We start from the raw sequence: 14912 nt of genomic DNA, 5'->3' as shown, positions 1-14912 counted from the left end.
ATATGTCAATGTGGACATGGACTAAAATTTTATGTAGGTGGCTGAAATTTCTGAGATTTTATGTATTTTTACCAATGGTACGTATTTTTACGTACCTTAAAATTTGTTTCCGTACCAAACAACGTACAGTACGTACGGATCCGTACAGTACATAACGTTTGGAACCACCTTGGTGGACAATGCTTGGATTTATTGCATGTGATAGTCCACTGGACTCCAGACTACCTAGCCAATACATGGAATACCCGATAGACGCGAATGATGCATACCTGATTGTTGACTAGCTTCTGTCTAGTTTTTGCAAGAGATAAGTATGCATTTATTTTATGTAACACATGTGACAGGCCATGAAGAAGTACAATCAAGAACAAAGCTATTGGTTATGTCACGTGCATCCTGCACTTGGATGCCACGTAGACATTTCTGTACAGAAGGTGCAGGACCTGGGATGGTGAACTGGTCCCATGTGAGCCCAGTCCGAGACGAGCCAGCCAGGGATCCATCTCAGTCGTCCGAGGTCAGGTGTGCATTGTCCTGCACATGAGTCCAAACTCAGGTGTGCACTGTCCTGCACGTGAAACAGTGCTAGTCTGCGCTGTGAGTCTCCCTTTGGAATGATGTCAGTTGTTCTGTATGTTTGGTCTGCCACCAGATGTCAGACAGCTGTGTAGATGTAGGTATGCATTAGGTTTGGACACGGGGACGCTATGGGCCACCCCAAGGGGGCCAGGCAGCCCCAGGACTTACCCACCAGCCCAAGAAGGGGCTGGGCAGGCTGTCGGCCAGCCCAAGAGGGCTTGGCCAAGCAGCCGACTTGCTTTTGGGCCAGCCCAGCCAGTTGGCTGGCCCATAGGGCAGCCTGGACTGCAGGCGGCCAGTGCCCAGGTGCTGCCCAGCAGCCTGCGACAGCAGCCCACAGAGGCAGCCAGGACAGTCCAGCAGTCCAGTGTGAACACGTGGGAATTTTCAGCATTAAATGCTATTAAAACAGGTCGTGGAGGGAAAGTTAACCAGCCGACTGCTCCTGATGGGGTAGTATAAATAGTGGAGGCCACAATCCCATTCATTCATCTCATTATTCACCAAGAGCTCAAGCAAATCAAGGGCTAGACAAGCCAAGGGAGTTGCTAAGCAAAGGGGTGGAGAACTAAAGGTCAAGGGCAGGGATTTCCCAGCCAAGAAAGGTCAAGAATTCTGTATTTTCTTTTCAGATTCACATCATTCTAATAAAGCAAATACACCATCCATGGTGGGGGCCCTACAGAGGGTAATTGGGACCCAATACTGTGTCCTCTCCATCTCTCCCTCTCTCTCTCTCTCTATTTTATGCACATCTCCTTTCAGTTTGTGCGTTAATTTCCGTCGCGAAAAGAGTGCTGAATTCTGAGAATTGAAGCTACCGATTCTTCTCCGAAGCTTCCGCATATTACAGTGGTATCAGAGCCTACTTCAAGTACAAAAATTCAGCAAAGAAACCAGAATTTTTTCTCGCTCGTGTAGTTGGTTTTTAGACGCCGGTGAACTACCCCTTTCGGAGTGACTCCTGTCCTTCTAAGGACACTTGGTTTTTAGCCTCCGGAAGTCTCCCACACAGATAGTGGATGGTCAAATTGCGTTCCGGAAAGGAATTGCATTTTCCTACTATGGCGAACTTCGACGACGAAAGAGACCAAGAACCACCAGAGTGCACCAGGCAGCCCAGCTAGGGCACCAGGCTTGAGTGTCACAGACATGTTCCAATAGATGATGCGAGCAATCGCAGAACAGACAGCCAAGTTGGATGAGCAGAAGGCGCAGATCTTGGCTCTGGAGGAGCGTACCCGCTCTCCAGTGTCGCGTTTTCCATCTCCTCCTCCCTCTCCTTTCGTACCCCAGATACCAGATCCTCGACACAGGGACCCTCTCGCGGGGTCACAACCGCAGCTAAGCTCCTTGCTTGAGTTGCAGATGCGTGCATTGGAGATCCGACAACGAGAAGACGACGCCATGCGACGCATGGAACACGAGCGTTACCTCAGAGCCTTGGACGCCAGATTGACACCTGCGGCGCCCTCGAATCATTTTCCCGAGAAAATGAACTTTAGTAAGTATAATGGTAAACTCGATCCCACAACTCTTTATTCATGGTTACATCAATTTGAAGCTTACTTTGCCGCAATTAGGAAAACAGATACTCACAGAGTGATCTTAGCCGGTTGGTACTTGGAAGGTGAGACCATTCCTTGGTGGACTCAGTGGGCTCATGTCCACACCAGAGCAGGTATGGCAGCTTATGTGTGGGACGGGTTCGTCCGCGACCTTAAGCAGCGGTTTCTACCGCCCCACTACTTTGAGCGACTCAAAGACGAGTTCAGGGGAGCGCGTCAGAATGCGCAACCAGTCCTTCAGTTTGCCAATAAAATTTCGACTTTATGTCTGCAATTAGGCTTATTTGATACGGACAAGAAAGGGCAGTTTTTGTATGGCTTGGACACGCAAATCCAATGGGAGGTGTGTATGTTTAGGCCAGCCACCTTTGAAGACGCACTCTCGCTTGCGCAGAGTGCAGAAATGAAACATAATGGTGGCAAGCCCAAGACTTCCCAGCCGGCTTCTCCCAGGGCTAACGCCTCGGGGGGCAAAAGCCAGAACCAGACGGGGTCTTCCCCAGGACCGAGCTCGGGAGCCTCTGACTCCAAGAACTCGAACAATGCGTCTAAGCTTACTCCAAACCAGAAAGCGGAGGCAGGCAAGACAGGTGGCAAGTTGAGTGCTGAAGAGCTTTCTCAGTACAAGGAGGGTAGATGTTTCTTTTGTCATACATAAGGACATACTTCTCGGGATTGTCCGAAGAAGCCTCCAAAGGCCGCCGCCGCCACCGCCTCCACAGCTTCCGTGGTGAGCTCAGCTCCCACACACAGACCCCAGCGGGCTAACCCTAGTTCTTCAAACCCCGGTGCTTCAGTTGGAGAAATTATTAGCCGGGAGCTTGAAGATAAGCAGAAGGGCGCCCATGACTAGGAGTATGAGCGCAACGAATTGCTCAAGTCCTTTGGCTACATAGGTGGCCAGAGAGTCGTCGTCTTGTTTGACAGCGGCAGCACAGAGGATGTGGTCACGGAACAGGCCGCTAGGCGTGCCCGTTTTGAGCTGACTTCGGTGGACAAACAGGTTGAGGGTTTTAGCACATGCATGACAACGAGCGTCAAGTATGAAGCTCTAGGTGCTAAGTTAGTGATTCAGGGCATAGAGTTTGTGCGTGACTTTATGGTTGCCCCTCTTGTAGGAGCAGACATAATTTTGGGTATTCAGTGAAACTCACAAGTTTCTCCCTGATGTCAAGTGGGACAAGCACACGTTCCAGATCGATCGGAATGTGTCAAACGCCCCAGTGACCATTAAGTGTGAGCCACGAATTCCGAACTTTGTGCTCATAAGCCACTTGCAGGCTAAGCGAGTAGTCAGGAAAGGCGCACAGTGTGCGATGATTTACATCCAGACAGCCTGGACGGTGGCCAGTGCTTCCGAGAAGTAGTCGGTTCTCCATGAAAAGTTCCAGAAGATTTTTCTTGGGGACAGCCTCCCTCCCCAGCTCCCCCCGTCCAGACCGGAGGACCACAAGATTGACCTCCTCCCAGGCTCGGAACCCCCGAGCAAGTTTCCATATCGCCTTTCCAAGGCAATGGAATCGGAGTTGGACCGCCAACTCCAAGAATTGTTGCAAGTTGGCTTCATCCGCCCCAGCATGTCGCCATTTGCAGCATCAATCTTATTTGTCAAGAAAAAGGATGGGTCTTCCCGTTTGTGTGTCGATTATCGTGCACTCAACAAGCTGACTATCAAGAGCAGATTCCCGATGCCTCATATTCTCGAGAGGCTGAATGGAGCAAAGGTGTTCTCAAAACTGGATTTAAAGAGTGGGTACCACCAGGTGCGGATTGTGGAGGGGGACATCCCCAAGACAGCCTTCCGTACAGAACGGGCCCACTATGAATTTGTGGTCATGCCATTTGGCTTGACGAACGCCCCAACTACATTTAACCGCATGATGATGCGTGTTTTCTGGGATTTGATTGGATAGTGTGTGTTCATATTTCGGGACGACATACTAATATTTTCAGCTACGGTTGAGCAGCATGACGTTGATGTGGAGAAAGTTCTTAAGTTGCTGGAAAGCAACGAGCTCTATGTCAATGAAAAGAAGTCAGAGTTTTATCTGTTCCAGGTGCATTACTTGGGATAAATAATTAGTGCTGAAGGCATTCGACTTGATCCGGCTAAAGTGGCCGAGATTGTCAATTGGGAAATACCTCAGACAGCCTATGGCATTAGTGTTAGAAGTCATCTCCTGTCCAATTTTATACACCAGGGCCTTTGTTGTGGGTGTGTCCGCCCTTATCAGGTGTTTTATCATTTTTCCTCACTCCCCGTATTTTTCCCCTATTTTTTTCCATTTTTCTATGGCATGGGAGGCAGTCTAGTAGTGGCAGGAGGACCCTGAGCCTGGCCGACTGCATCTGTGACATGGCCGACTGCAGTGCATGAGTCGTGGGACTCTTCTGGTGCTGGCCGACCCATTCTGATGCTGGCCGACTGTGATTATCCAGTCGTGGAGGTTCTTGTGTCCAGTCGGCTGCCCTACAGTAGGCCGACTGCTGATGTGGGGGCATATATATAGGCCCCCAGCCCCATACCATTCTTTGTATCATATTCGGGATCTTCTTGTGTATATCAGAGCAGAGTTACACGCCTATATCTCTCTCTCTCTTGTGCTGTTTTTCTGCCTGCGTTTTTTGCTCGTGTTCCCAGATCTGGTCATCATCTCCGCTGCGTATTCTGACATGGTATCAGAGCCCTAGGCTCTAGATAGGTCTTGGGATTTGTGTGAGAAAGAGGGGGACTGTTTTGTGGCTGATTGGTGGACTGTTTTGGACTGTTCGGGAAGAGGAGAAGCAAGAGGAAGGCGGGCTGATTTGCTGGACAGCCACTTGCAGGTTTTAGCCACTTGCAGGTTTTAGTTCTTCTTTGTTCCCACCCACCCACCCTTTTCAGAGTACATCCCCGCTATGGCAGGTTTGAGATGGCCGAGAGACATGTGAAGATTCCGCCACTCCCCACGTTCCCGGTGGACTGTCAGTTGGACGGGAGCAACTACGGCATATGGAAGGTGATGATGGAATCTGTTCTGGAGTCCTACGACCTCGTCGATTTCGTCGTTGTTGGTGTTCCACGGCCGGAAGTAGAGGAAGGGGAGGTACCGTCGATCCGAAAGGACCGGGAGGCCCAGACACAGATGTGGGATCGTGTCAACGCCAGGGTCCGTGCACACCACAGGTAATCAATCATACAAAGCATATGACGCTGGCCAGAGGTATATGGCAGCATTTGGCTTCTCTTTACAACATGGTATCGCCCATGAAGAGGATTTCCTTGGAAGTACAGATACGGGTTATGAGCCCTGCAAAGTCGTCGACGATGCGGGAGCATACTAACAAGCTGCAGGCTCTTCAGCAGGAAGTTCTTCAGGCTAGGAAGGAGATATCATCAGAGGACATGGCCATCATGTTGCTGTCACATTTGCCCTCTTCGTACTCAGCATTTTACTCGTCTTTGATTACCAGTGGCAGGCTCAGCACCATCACGTGGGAGGAGCTTGTGCCCATGGTCCTGGACCAGGAGGAACGATTCACGAACCCTCCTCAGGGTGGAGGTTCGGAGGCCTTTACTGGCCAACGGTCGAAAGGCCGTAACTCGGGCAAAGGGAAGGCTTCATCGGAGAAGTCTTCTCAGAAGAAGTCCGACGCTGACCGCGAGAAACTGAAGGCAGAGAGGACCTGTAATGATTGTGGCGAGAAAGGCCACTATTGGAGGCCGTGTCCCAAGCGGAAGACCGAGAAGGGTGAAGACTCCTCAGCAGCAATCATGAAGACTCCGGCTTTTGTGCACCTGGAGGTGGACACCGATGCTTCATTTTCTTCAGGCAGGGAGGAGATTGGAGGACTCTCCGCAACGGATACTCGGGAGTGGATTCTCGATAGTGGTGCTTCCAGGCACATGACTCCTTCCCGTTCCGGTTTACAGGATCTCTGCAGGTGTTCTGGTCATATTCTTACTGGGGATACGTCCACTATCCCAGTTCACAGTGAGGGCAGGTTGGAGATAGTTCCCGATGGCAGAGGGGGGAAGCATTCCTCCCAGGTGTTGTATGTTCCGGCACTTGGTTTTCATCTGTTGTCAGTGCATCAGGTTTGCAAGACTGGCGTACGGGTGGAGTTTGATGCGCATTTTGTTGCTCTCCGGGACAAAGCAACAGGCCAAGTGGTTTGGGAAGGCGGAGTGGAGAATGGAGTTTACAGGCTTTCAGCACTCTCTCCCTCAGGTCCTCAGGATTGTGATGAGTGGCAGTCTGGTAATGGCTACTCAAGTGTGGATACGTTGCAGGTACAGGCTTTTCGGGACCAAATGGTGGATAGCTTACGAGTAGATGGCAGCAGTTGGCAGGAACTTTCCAGTACTGATGATGGTAGTTCTTATGTTCGTCAGTCAGAGGAAGCTGAACAGGTCACTTATGCTCTGATGTCTCGTAGTGTTCGGGACAAAGAACCTTCGGTAGTTGAGGATGTTCTTTCCATAGGGACCTTTCGGAAAGCCAGGCAGGTGGCAGGTGCTTACTTGCAGAAGGAGGTGGTTTCTCTAGGCTTTGTGGTTCCGGATTCAGAGGGGGTGGTTGACAGGTTTCATCAGGTTTCCAGGACTTGTTTGTGCACCGTAACAAGTGTTGATCCTTGTGAGCAGTGTGATGTCTCTGTGACTCAGAAGCTGTATGGTTCATTGATCTGGTTGATGGACACCAGATTGGACGGGAGCTTCCTGATGAGGCAGTTGAGCTCATGGTTGCAGATGTCTCTTTGGGAGGCAGGATTGCGTTTCCTCTGGTTTCTGCGGCATGCAAAGGATCGGGGAATCTTGTACACAGGAGGGGGATTGTTGGATGGAGTCCGACTCCACGGTTTGTGTGTATATGCCAGGCATATTCCACCCACATCGACAAGTTTTCTGACCTCTCGGTAGATCTCACCGATCTGCTAAAGGGAGTGAAAACAAGAAGGCAAAAGATTCGAATGACTCCACGAGCGTTGGAGGCATTCCAGAACCTCAAGGTGGCTTTGTCAGACGCGCCTTGTTTAGCACTTGCCTCGTGGGACGACCCATTTCAGGTGATCACCGATGCGAGTAACATCGCAATTGGAGGTGTATTGCAACAGAATGGTCATCCAGTAGCTTACATGTCTCGTAAGTTACTGCCCGCCGAGAAGAACTACTCAGTCTATGATCGTGAACTCCTAGCAGTTATAGAGGCCTTGAAACATTGGAAACATTTCCTGTATGGCTGTGACTTCGAGGTTCGCACTGACCATCAGGCATTGCGCTGGATTCAGACGATGCCAAGTGCCCAGTGGAGTGATCGACAACACCGCTGGAGTCAGATATTCCAGCAGTTCGGTGGTATGATTGAGTACCTTCCAGGAAAGGCCAATCCAACGGCCGATGCTTTGAGCAGGAAGGGACAAGTGTCTACGATTCAGACCACTAGACTTGACCTTGTTGGTACAGGACTAGAGGACATGAAGCACACGTACGCGGATTCCGAGGAATTCGGTACTCAGTGGGAACAGGCATTGGATGCCACAGGACCATGCCATTTTCTGATACGCGATGGTTGGCTTTTCTACAAAGGCCGACTATGTGTCATGAAGTCATTCAAGGCAGCTCTTCTCCATGATGCCCATGGCGCCATTACAGGTGGTCATGGGGGCATGAATTCGACTTTGGAGAAATTAGAACAGCAATACTATTGGCCAAAGATGAGGCGTGATGTGTTTACATATGTACAACGCTGTGACATTTGTCAAAAGGTGAAAGCTCCTCGTGGAAAGAAGATAGGGTTGTTACAGCCCTTGCCAATTCCTGAGGGTCCTTTCCAAGACATTTCCATGGACTTTGTTACGAATCTGCCTCCCAGTCCGAGTAAGCGTAATACGCAGTGCTTAACTATTGTTGATAGGTTTAGCAAATTTGTTATGCTTATTCCTTGCAGGGCCAATGTGACCGCCGAGGATGTTGCCCAGTTGTTCATTCGGCATTAGTACCCGATTGGCGGGATTCCTAGAACCATAGTGTCAGACCGAGATGCCAAGTTTACCAGTCATTTTTGGAGGGCATTGTTTGATAATTTTGGTACTAAGTTGAATTTTTCCAGTGCATTCCACCCACAGACAGATGGCCAGACAGAGATATACAACCAGTTGGCCTTTGATGTGCTGAAGTGTCAATCTAATGATCTTCCGATGTCTCAGGCTTCTTGCTTTGGCTTTAGGACAATTTACAGCCAAGTGTCCCTTCTTTCCACATTGAAAACACTTCCCTTCTTTGGCGTATTCTTCATGTTGCTTGAGGGACAACCTTCTTCAAAAGAGTGGAGGTTTATCATCACTCCCATCCTCCTTCTCTTAAGGCTCGGCTCTTGATGGGGATCGGTCTTTAAACAACTTCTTTTGGGATGGATCTTGGTTGTCATTCTTTGTCTTGCCCACCATCCAAGGCATGTACAAAGCATTGGCTTGCAAAGCTTTGTCTCGGGCTTCCGCAGTCCAGCCATATACATGGCTTACATAAGATTAGGTTGTAATCCATTCACAAACTTACGCATTTCCATTAGTAGTGGAATAGGAGTATATGAAGTAAACTTCAATGAAACAGCTGAAAAGTTGTTAAGTTGCCACATTCTCACCAACTTTGTGTCTTACCTCATCCCATTCTTTCTGCACATCTACTTCAAAGTTTGCGGGTAGAAACTTCTTGTTGAACATAGTCTTGAAGTCTGTCCATGTCTTGGGCTCGTTCCCTTCTTGTACCACCTTTAGCCACCAATTCAAGGCAGCATTGTTCAAGTGGATGCAAACCATAAGCTTAACCTTGACACGAGCCTTCCCATCTACTCTATAATCTCCTCGAACTTTTTACTTCCTTTTGACCCATGAATCCTCTGTGCTACTACTTTCCAAGTAAGCGTGTAATACCACTATAAGGTCTCCATAGGCCTAACCGAGAAGTATCTGACTTAGAACCACTTAGGATTAGTGTTAGACCCACATACTTGAGAAACCTTGAGAGGGGTTTGGTAGACCCAATGTTGTACACATCGCATGATCGCGAAAAATTGTGGCTAGCTCCTCGATACCCAACCTTAGGTTTGGTGCCTCAAACAACCCCCGAGATTGAGGTCTGATTGCCCCGATTCTACCAAGCTCATATTACCCCAACTGGTGTCCCAGGACCCATACCACCGGGCCAAGACACCTGCTCACAGCTCCATGTATCTGAGGTCTTGCATGCCCCTCGTAACTCCCATGTCCGCCGCGTGGGTACCTCTAATAACTCGTAAGTTCTCCCAAGCTCACTTATATAGCAATAACCGAGCTGTTATTGGCCCTTGCTTTACTTATAAGCTTCTACTTGTAACGAGCCCTTGCTATTATTTATCGGCCGACGGCCAATCTGGCTTCTTGCACCCTTAACCTACTCATGAACCCTCCAGGTCCTCACGCCTTGCTGAGCATTAACCCTAATCTTGGGTTAACCCTAACCATAATCGTGGGTTAGCACATGCCTTTAACCTCAGGTTACCCTAGCCCCTACCCTCTCCTCATCTTCAAATCTTATGCAAGCACTAGGTCCCAGCCAAGAGTCTGAACTCCTTCAACCTAGGGAGCAACTTATGCTTGGGTGCTGATCAGTGCTTTGCTTATTAAGAGTCTCTTTCTATTTAAGTTATAACTTGCGATTTTTTTTGCAATAGTTGCCCCATAAGTTGAACATCAAATTTTCAGAAATTTGGAATTTTTCTTTTATCCTTTGCAAAACTTTGTCTAGTGTTTTTCTTCTTTGTGTTTGTTTTTTGTTAAATAAGTGCGGTTATCTTCTCAATTTGTAAGGTTGGATATGTTCCAATCTTATGAAGGTATATACTATTCCTGAAGTCATAGAAATACTTTATGGGGAATTGAACTAGCAGTAAGAGATGAATGTCTCTATGACGAAACGCCACCTTGATTCCCTTCCTAGGTGGAATATTGTGGGCTGCTATTTGTAAAAAGAGAACTATGTCGCCAATGGGCGCGTAGTGTAGTGGTGAGGGCTTGTGATTCGAGGAGGCTGCTGCCCCATTGGTATTGTGGCCACTTTGTGACCATAAGTTGTAATGCCTTTGGGTGGGAAGACCAAGCAGCCTACGGGCAGGTACCAAACTGCGATTACAGAAGGATATTCTCAAGGGGAAAAAAAGATAACTATGCTGAAATATGCTTGTACATTGAAGAGTTGCATACTGTGTTTGCTATGGAGTTGGAAATAAAGACTTGGTTTTTTCTCATGCAGGCCTACATTGAAAAGGAGGACAGCAAAAAGCTCAAGCAGAAACAAAGAGAACGCATGCAACCTAAAGTGGGGAAGACAGACATTGATTATCAGGTATGATCGTGGTGTTTATTGGGTATGGGATTAAGATATCATACATTGATAGCAGACAGAAGCTTTTCAACTACCTAACTTTCTAGTCATTGTGGTTATGCAGGTTTTGCATGACGCTTTTTTTAAGTTTCAAACCAAACCCAAACTTACATCCCATGGTGACCTCTACTTTGAGGGCAAGGAATTCGAGGTGATTGCCCAGTCTATGATTGTTTTTACAATGCTACCTGTGTGATTAACAAAGTAATCTTGGATTATTCAATTCAACTGATGGCTTTATGCTGCCATGTTTATCTTCTTTAGGTCAAATTGAAGGAGATGAAGCCAGGATATTTATCTCAAGAGCTCAAAGATGCTCTTGGCATGCCGGAGGGTGCGCCACCACCTTGGCTTATAAACATGCAGGTTTATGTTAAAATTATGTAATTAATCACTTTTAAGGCCTTCTGTTCGTTGAACTTACTCTCATTTTGTAATCTCATTTCTCTGGTTTGTTAGAGGTATGGACCTCCGCCTTCCTATCCTCATTTAAAGATTGCTGGGCTCAATTCACCTATTCCAGAAGGTGCATCATTTGGATATCATCCGGGAGGATGGGGAAAACCCCCTGTAGATGAGGTGCGTTTACTTTAATGGTATGCATATTAATGCTATGTCCTTTGTTATTTTACTAACCATGTGTACTGCTTTGGAACTGTTTGGGTTTCAGTTTGGTCGGCCGTTGTATGGTGATGTTTTTGGTGTTCGCCGCCAGGAGCCAGACATCTATGATGTATGCATTCTAGATGAGGAGTTGCCAAAATTAATGTTTGAAAGGTTAATTTTGAATGGCTCGAATTCTTTTCGGGTTAGCTGCACAATTTTGCCTGATTTTTTGAATCTCTCAGATGGAGCCTGTAGATCGGTCAAAGCATTGGGGGGATTTGGAAGAAGAAGAAGAGGAAGAGGAGGAGGAGGAGGAAGAGGAGCAGGAGCTTGGACAAGAGGAGCTCGAGGCTGGAATCACTTCTGTGGATAGTATCTCGACGTAATGTTTCGTTGTCCCATGGTGGCTATGTGTTTTGCGTGCATGAGCTTGTGTATGTGCTCAGTACATACATTGTTTACTTCATGCAGCACTCCCACTGGCGTGGAGACACCGGATGTTATTGATCTTCGCAAGTCACAGCGCAAGGAACCAGAGAAGCCTCTTTACCAGGCCAGTCTCTCTAAGTTAGCTCAAGAAGACTTTTTGTTGTATTTATCAGGTGTTTGCTAATGCTGCATTTTTTTGTAGGGTTTATGGAAGGAAATGGTTCAGAGGCTAAAATAAATAAGCTTTTGTTTATTTTGTTGTAGGTGTTAGAAGAGAAAGAGGAACGGATTGGAGCAGGGATGTTACTTGGAACAAGTCACACGTATGAACTCCTCTATCCTTACAAGGAACAGGAGCTTTTAGTTGTTTCTTAGTAATCTAGTACTAGTATATACATCTCAATCCCTTTGTGATGTGGGTGGCATGTTGTGCTTTCACGCATGCAGGTATGTCCTCAGTGCACCTGGAGACAAGGCAGCACCAAAGAAGGTTGTTTGAACCCACCCCCACCCCCACCCCCACCCCCACCCCCACCCCTTGCCCCTTGCCCCTTGCCCCTCCCCGTCCATGCACCATCATCACCGTGCCCAACTCCACCTTCCTTCCCCTTGTTTTTTTGTGTGTCATAATGGACTTTCTAACCTCAAGGCCATTTATATGTCTTCTAGGTTGACTTGCTCAAGAGCCTTAAATCCGACAAAGTTGATATCACATTGCGGCCTGAAGAACTGGAGGCGCTTGACGACAATGCTCTGGCTGCTAAGTAAGCAGTTTGTTTTTGAATTTACATATAGTAGTGCCAAGTAGGTTGAAAGTGTTGTCTGTGTTTCTAATAGCATATATTCGAGCTTGTTTATTTTGGTTAGCCTGTCCATTTGAAGATGTGTTTTTATCTGGGGTTGAGTATCCCACATGCTGGGTTTCAAGGGGCATTTGATGCCTTCCATGCCATTTGTATCACCTGTTGTCCGCTGGGTTTCCTATGCTGTTAAAAGACCTCTCTCTCTCTCTCCCTCTCTCTCTCTCTCTCTCTCTCATGCGCTTGCATGAATTCGGGATGTACAAAAGCTGGTTCATTAGCTTTCATTCACATGAGAATAATGGGTTGGAGTTGTGTGCAGGTTTGAGGAAGCTAGGGAAGAAGAGAAGCTGCGGTCACAACGAGAAGACTTCAGTGACATGGTTGCAGAGGTGCAGTCTTGTTCTTTTTGCCATCATCTTAAAACGACACGTGAACTCTTTCTCCAACAAATAGTGATTGGAGCTGCTCTTCCCTGATGTGTGTATGTTGATACAAATTTTACATCTCAAGCAAATGTTTTAGCTTGTTGAAGATCTGCAACTTTTGTGCAGGATGCAAAGAAAAGGAAGCGCAAAATGCAAGACAAGGAGGGCAAGTCCAAAAAGCAGAAAGAGTTCAAGTTCTAGAGTATCGCAGGCACACACTGCTATCCCAGAGATGTGTGCCAAATGTTCTTTGCTCTAGAATCGAGATTCATACAGCATTGATTCATTCTAGTTGTGTTTTGCGCGCCTGTTTGCCTGCTTTGAACTGTTTTTCCGGTGTATTGATCCATATGTTTCTTACTGCTGTGGGTTTTTTACAATCTGAATCATCTTGTTTTGGTTTGTCTTTCCTTCCAACAACATGGGCAACTGTATATCGCTTTGCTTTGGCAAACTTGTGTTCTTGTAACAATGTTATGCCATGTTAATGCCCATTTTTAATAATTTAGTGTCGGCTACATTAACTACCGTGTGTGCTCATAGGTTATGCTGAGATGCTCTTTTAGTTGATTCTGCATGTGGGGGATCGAGGAAGATGGTGTCTCTTCTTACCCTTATTAGCTGGAGAAAACGATGGTGGTTTCAAAGTGAATTAATCAGGGAGTTGTGAATGCTTCCATGGTTTGCGACAAGTGTTACCAAGTCTGTGTGCCATAAAGCTTTACCAATCAATGTAAGCAAAGCCATAGTGAAGGGTGGATATAGTGCCACCGGTCACATCCCTTTGGTTGTCTCAAGCATGGGTCTATAGGGACACGCATCATGCTTTTTGAAAATAACGTGAGGATTTGGAGGGTTTATGTTGATGTTATCATGTTGGTATCAAAAAATGTCACTTCAAAAATTGTACTGAGAATCAGCTCAAAATTTTTGTTAGTGATAGGCTCCTTTTTATATGAACTAATGGGTGGAAAACACTCAAATGAACTAATGGGCTGGATAACACTCAACTATCACATGGTGCATATCTTTATTTGGTGCTGATGGTAAACGGGAGTCTGGATGTTTTGTTGGAAAGTTCTCTTGTAAAAGTTTTCCGCGAAAGTTGGCGTGTCTCTTCAAACTGGTTGATGTCTCAATATTCTTAGTGATTTGGATATATTGTACCTGGGATTTGTCCTGCGTAAGTTGGCGTGTGACTCGTCAAACTGGTTGATGTCTCAATTCTTAGTGAGTTTGGATATATTGTAACTGGGATTTGAAAGTCAGCATTGAGGGTTGTGTGCTTTTTTTTTTTAGGGGGTTTCAACATTGAGGGTTGTGTGCTTTTTTTTTTGGGGGTTCAGTTTGAGGGGGGTTCTGTTTGGAGCATTTTGGCTAGAGGGGGTGGAGTTTTATTGAGGTGTTGTCAACACTATCTTCAATTTTGTTTGGCCTAACAAAAATGGTAGTGATCTAGTAGCTAGTTCTAACTTCTGATGAGTGGACGAGCAAGCTCTATAGGAGGTGGAGCATTGTCAACACTAGCTTAAATTTTGTTTGTTCTAAACAAAATGGTTGTGATCTTGTCGCTTGTTCTGACTTCCAATGGGTGGGCAACACAGTTTACGAGGAATGTAATTTTTTAATAGGAATTGTTAACGGTACGGCATTTAGGATATTGTGGTACTCCACTTTTTAGGATATTGTGGTATGCAAGGTAAAAACGATATATGCAAAGTGTTGCATGCGTCGAGGTTGATGATGGTAACGCATAGCAAGGTCTTCTTTATGCCTATATGTGGTGAGATCTTTAGCATCAAATTGAGAGAGAGAGAGAGAGAGAGAGAGAGAGAGAGAGAGTAGAAGAAAAGTAGATGACACAATATTGCCCCCCCCCCCCCCCCCCAAGCGGAGTATTTGCTTGTATAATGTTTGAGAACAAGCAATATGACTACCCAACGCAAGGATGAGGAAGACCATACGTTGGTTGAGTTTCCACTAATCCAAGGGCTTTGTAGAAGACTCTTCAGGGCCACTTATGCAAGTCTAGTATAGCTGTAGGATTGCACATATGCTGGCTAAGAATGGAAGAGGATCTTCAATGTCAGCTTGGAGAGGA

The 14912-nt window shown here is 46.8% G+C and overlaps 1 protein-coding gene across 3 annotated transcripts in view; it reads left to right on the top strand.

Moving 5' to 3' along the window:
• Positions 1-13497, top strand: part of LOC147626770 (uncharacterized) — a 54244-nt gene extending 40747 nt beyond the window's left edge. For 2 of the 3 annotated variants that reach the window (XM_086815320.1, XM_086815322.1), the window contains exons 7-18: positions 10417-10509; positions 10613-10699; positions 10813-10914; positions 11008-11127; positions 11219-11281; positions 11397-11536; positions 11626-11707; positions 11848-11906; positions 12031-12073; positions 12253-12347; positions 12706-12775; positions 12938-13312. In XM_086815320.1, the coding sequence (XP_086671446.1) occupies positions 10417-10509; positions 10613-10699; positions 10813-10914; positions 11008-11127; positions 11219-11281; positions 11397-11536; positions 11626-11707; positions 11848-11906; positions 12031-12073; positions 12253-12347; positions 12706-12775; positions 12938-13012 (1029 nt within the window). In that variant the 3' untranslated portion in view covers positions 13013-13312. Of the gene's footprint in view, positions 1-10416; positions 10510-10612; positions 10700-10812; positions 10915-11007; positions 11128-11218; positions 11282-11396; positions 11537-11625; positions 11708-11847; positions 11907-12030; positions 12074-12252; positions 12348-12705; positions 12776-12937; positions 13313-13354 lie in introns of those variants that run through there. The other variant, XM_086815321.1, reaches the window with a different exon arrangement.
• The last annotated feature ends 1415 nt before the right edge of the window (positions 13498-14912 follow it).

The sequence above is a fragment of the Cibotium barometz genome, chromosome 21 (assembly GCF_041138505.1).
Source record: "Cibotium barometz isolate CiBa-2024 chromosome 21, ASM4113850v1, whole genome shotgun sequence".
Taxonomy (NCBI): domain Eukaryota; kingdom Viridiplantae; phylum Streptophyta; class Polypodiopsida; order Cyatheales; family Cibotiaceae; genus Cibotium; species Cibotium barometz.
Note: the sequence above shows the minus strand (reverse complement) of the source record. Positions and strands in the feature narration are given on the sequence as shown.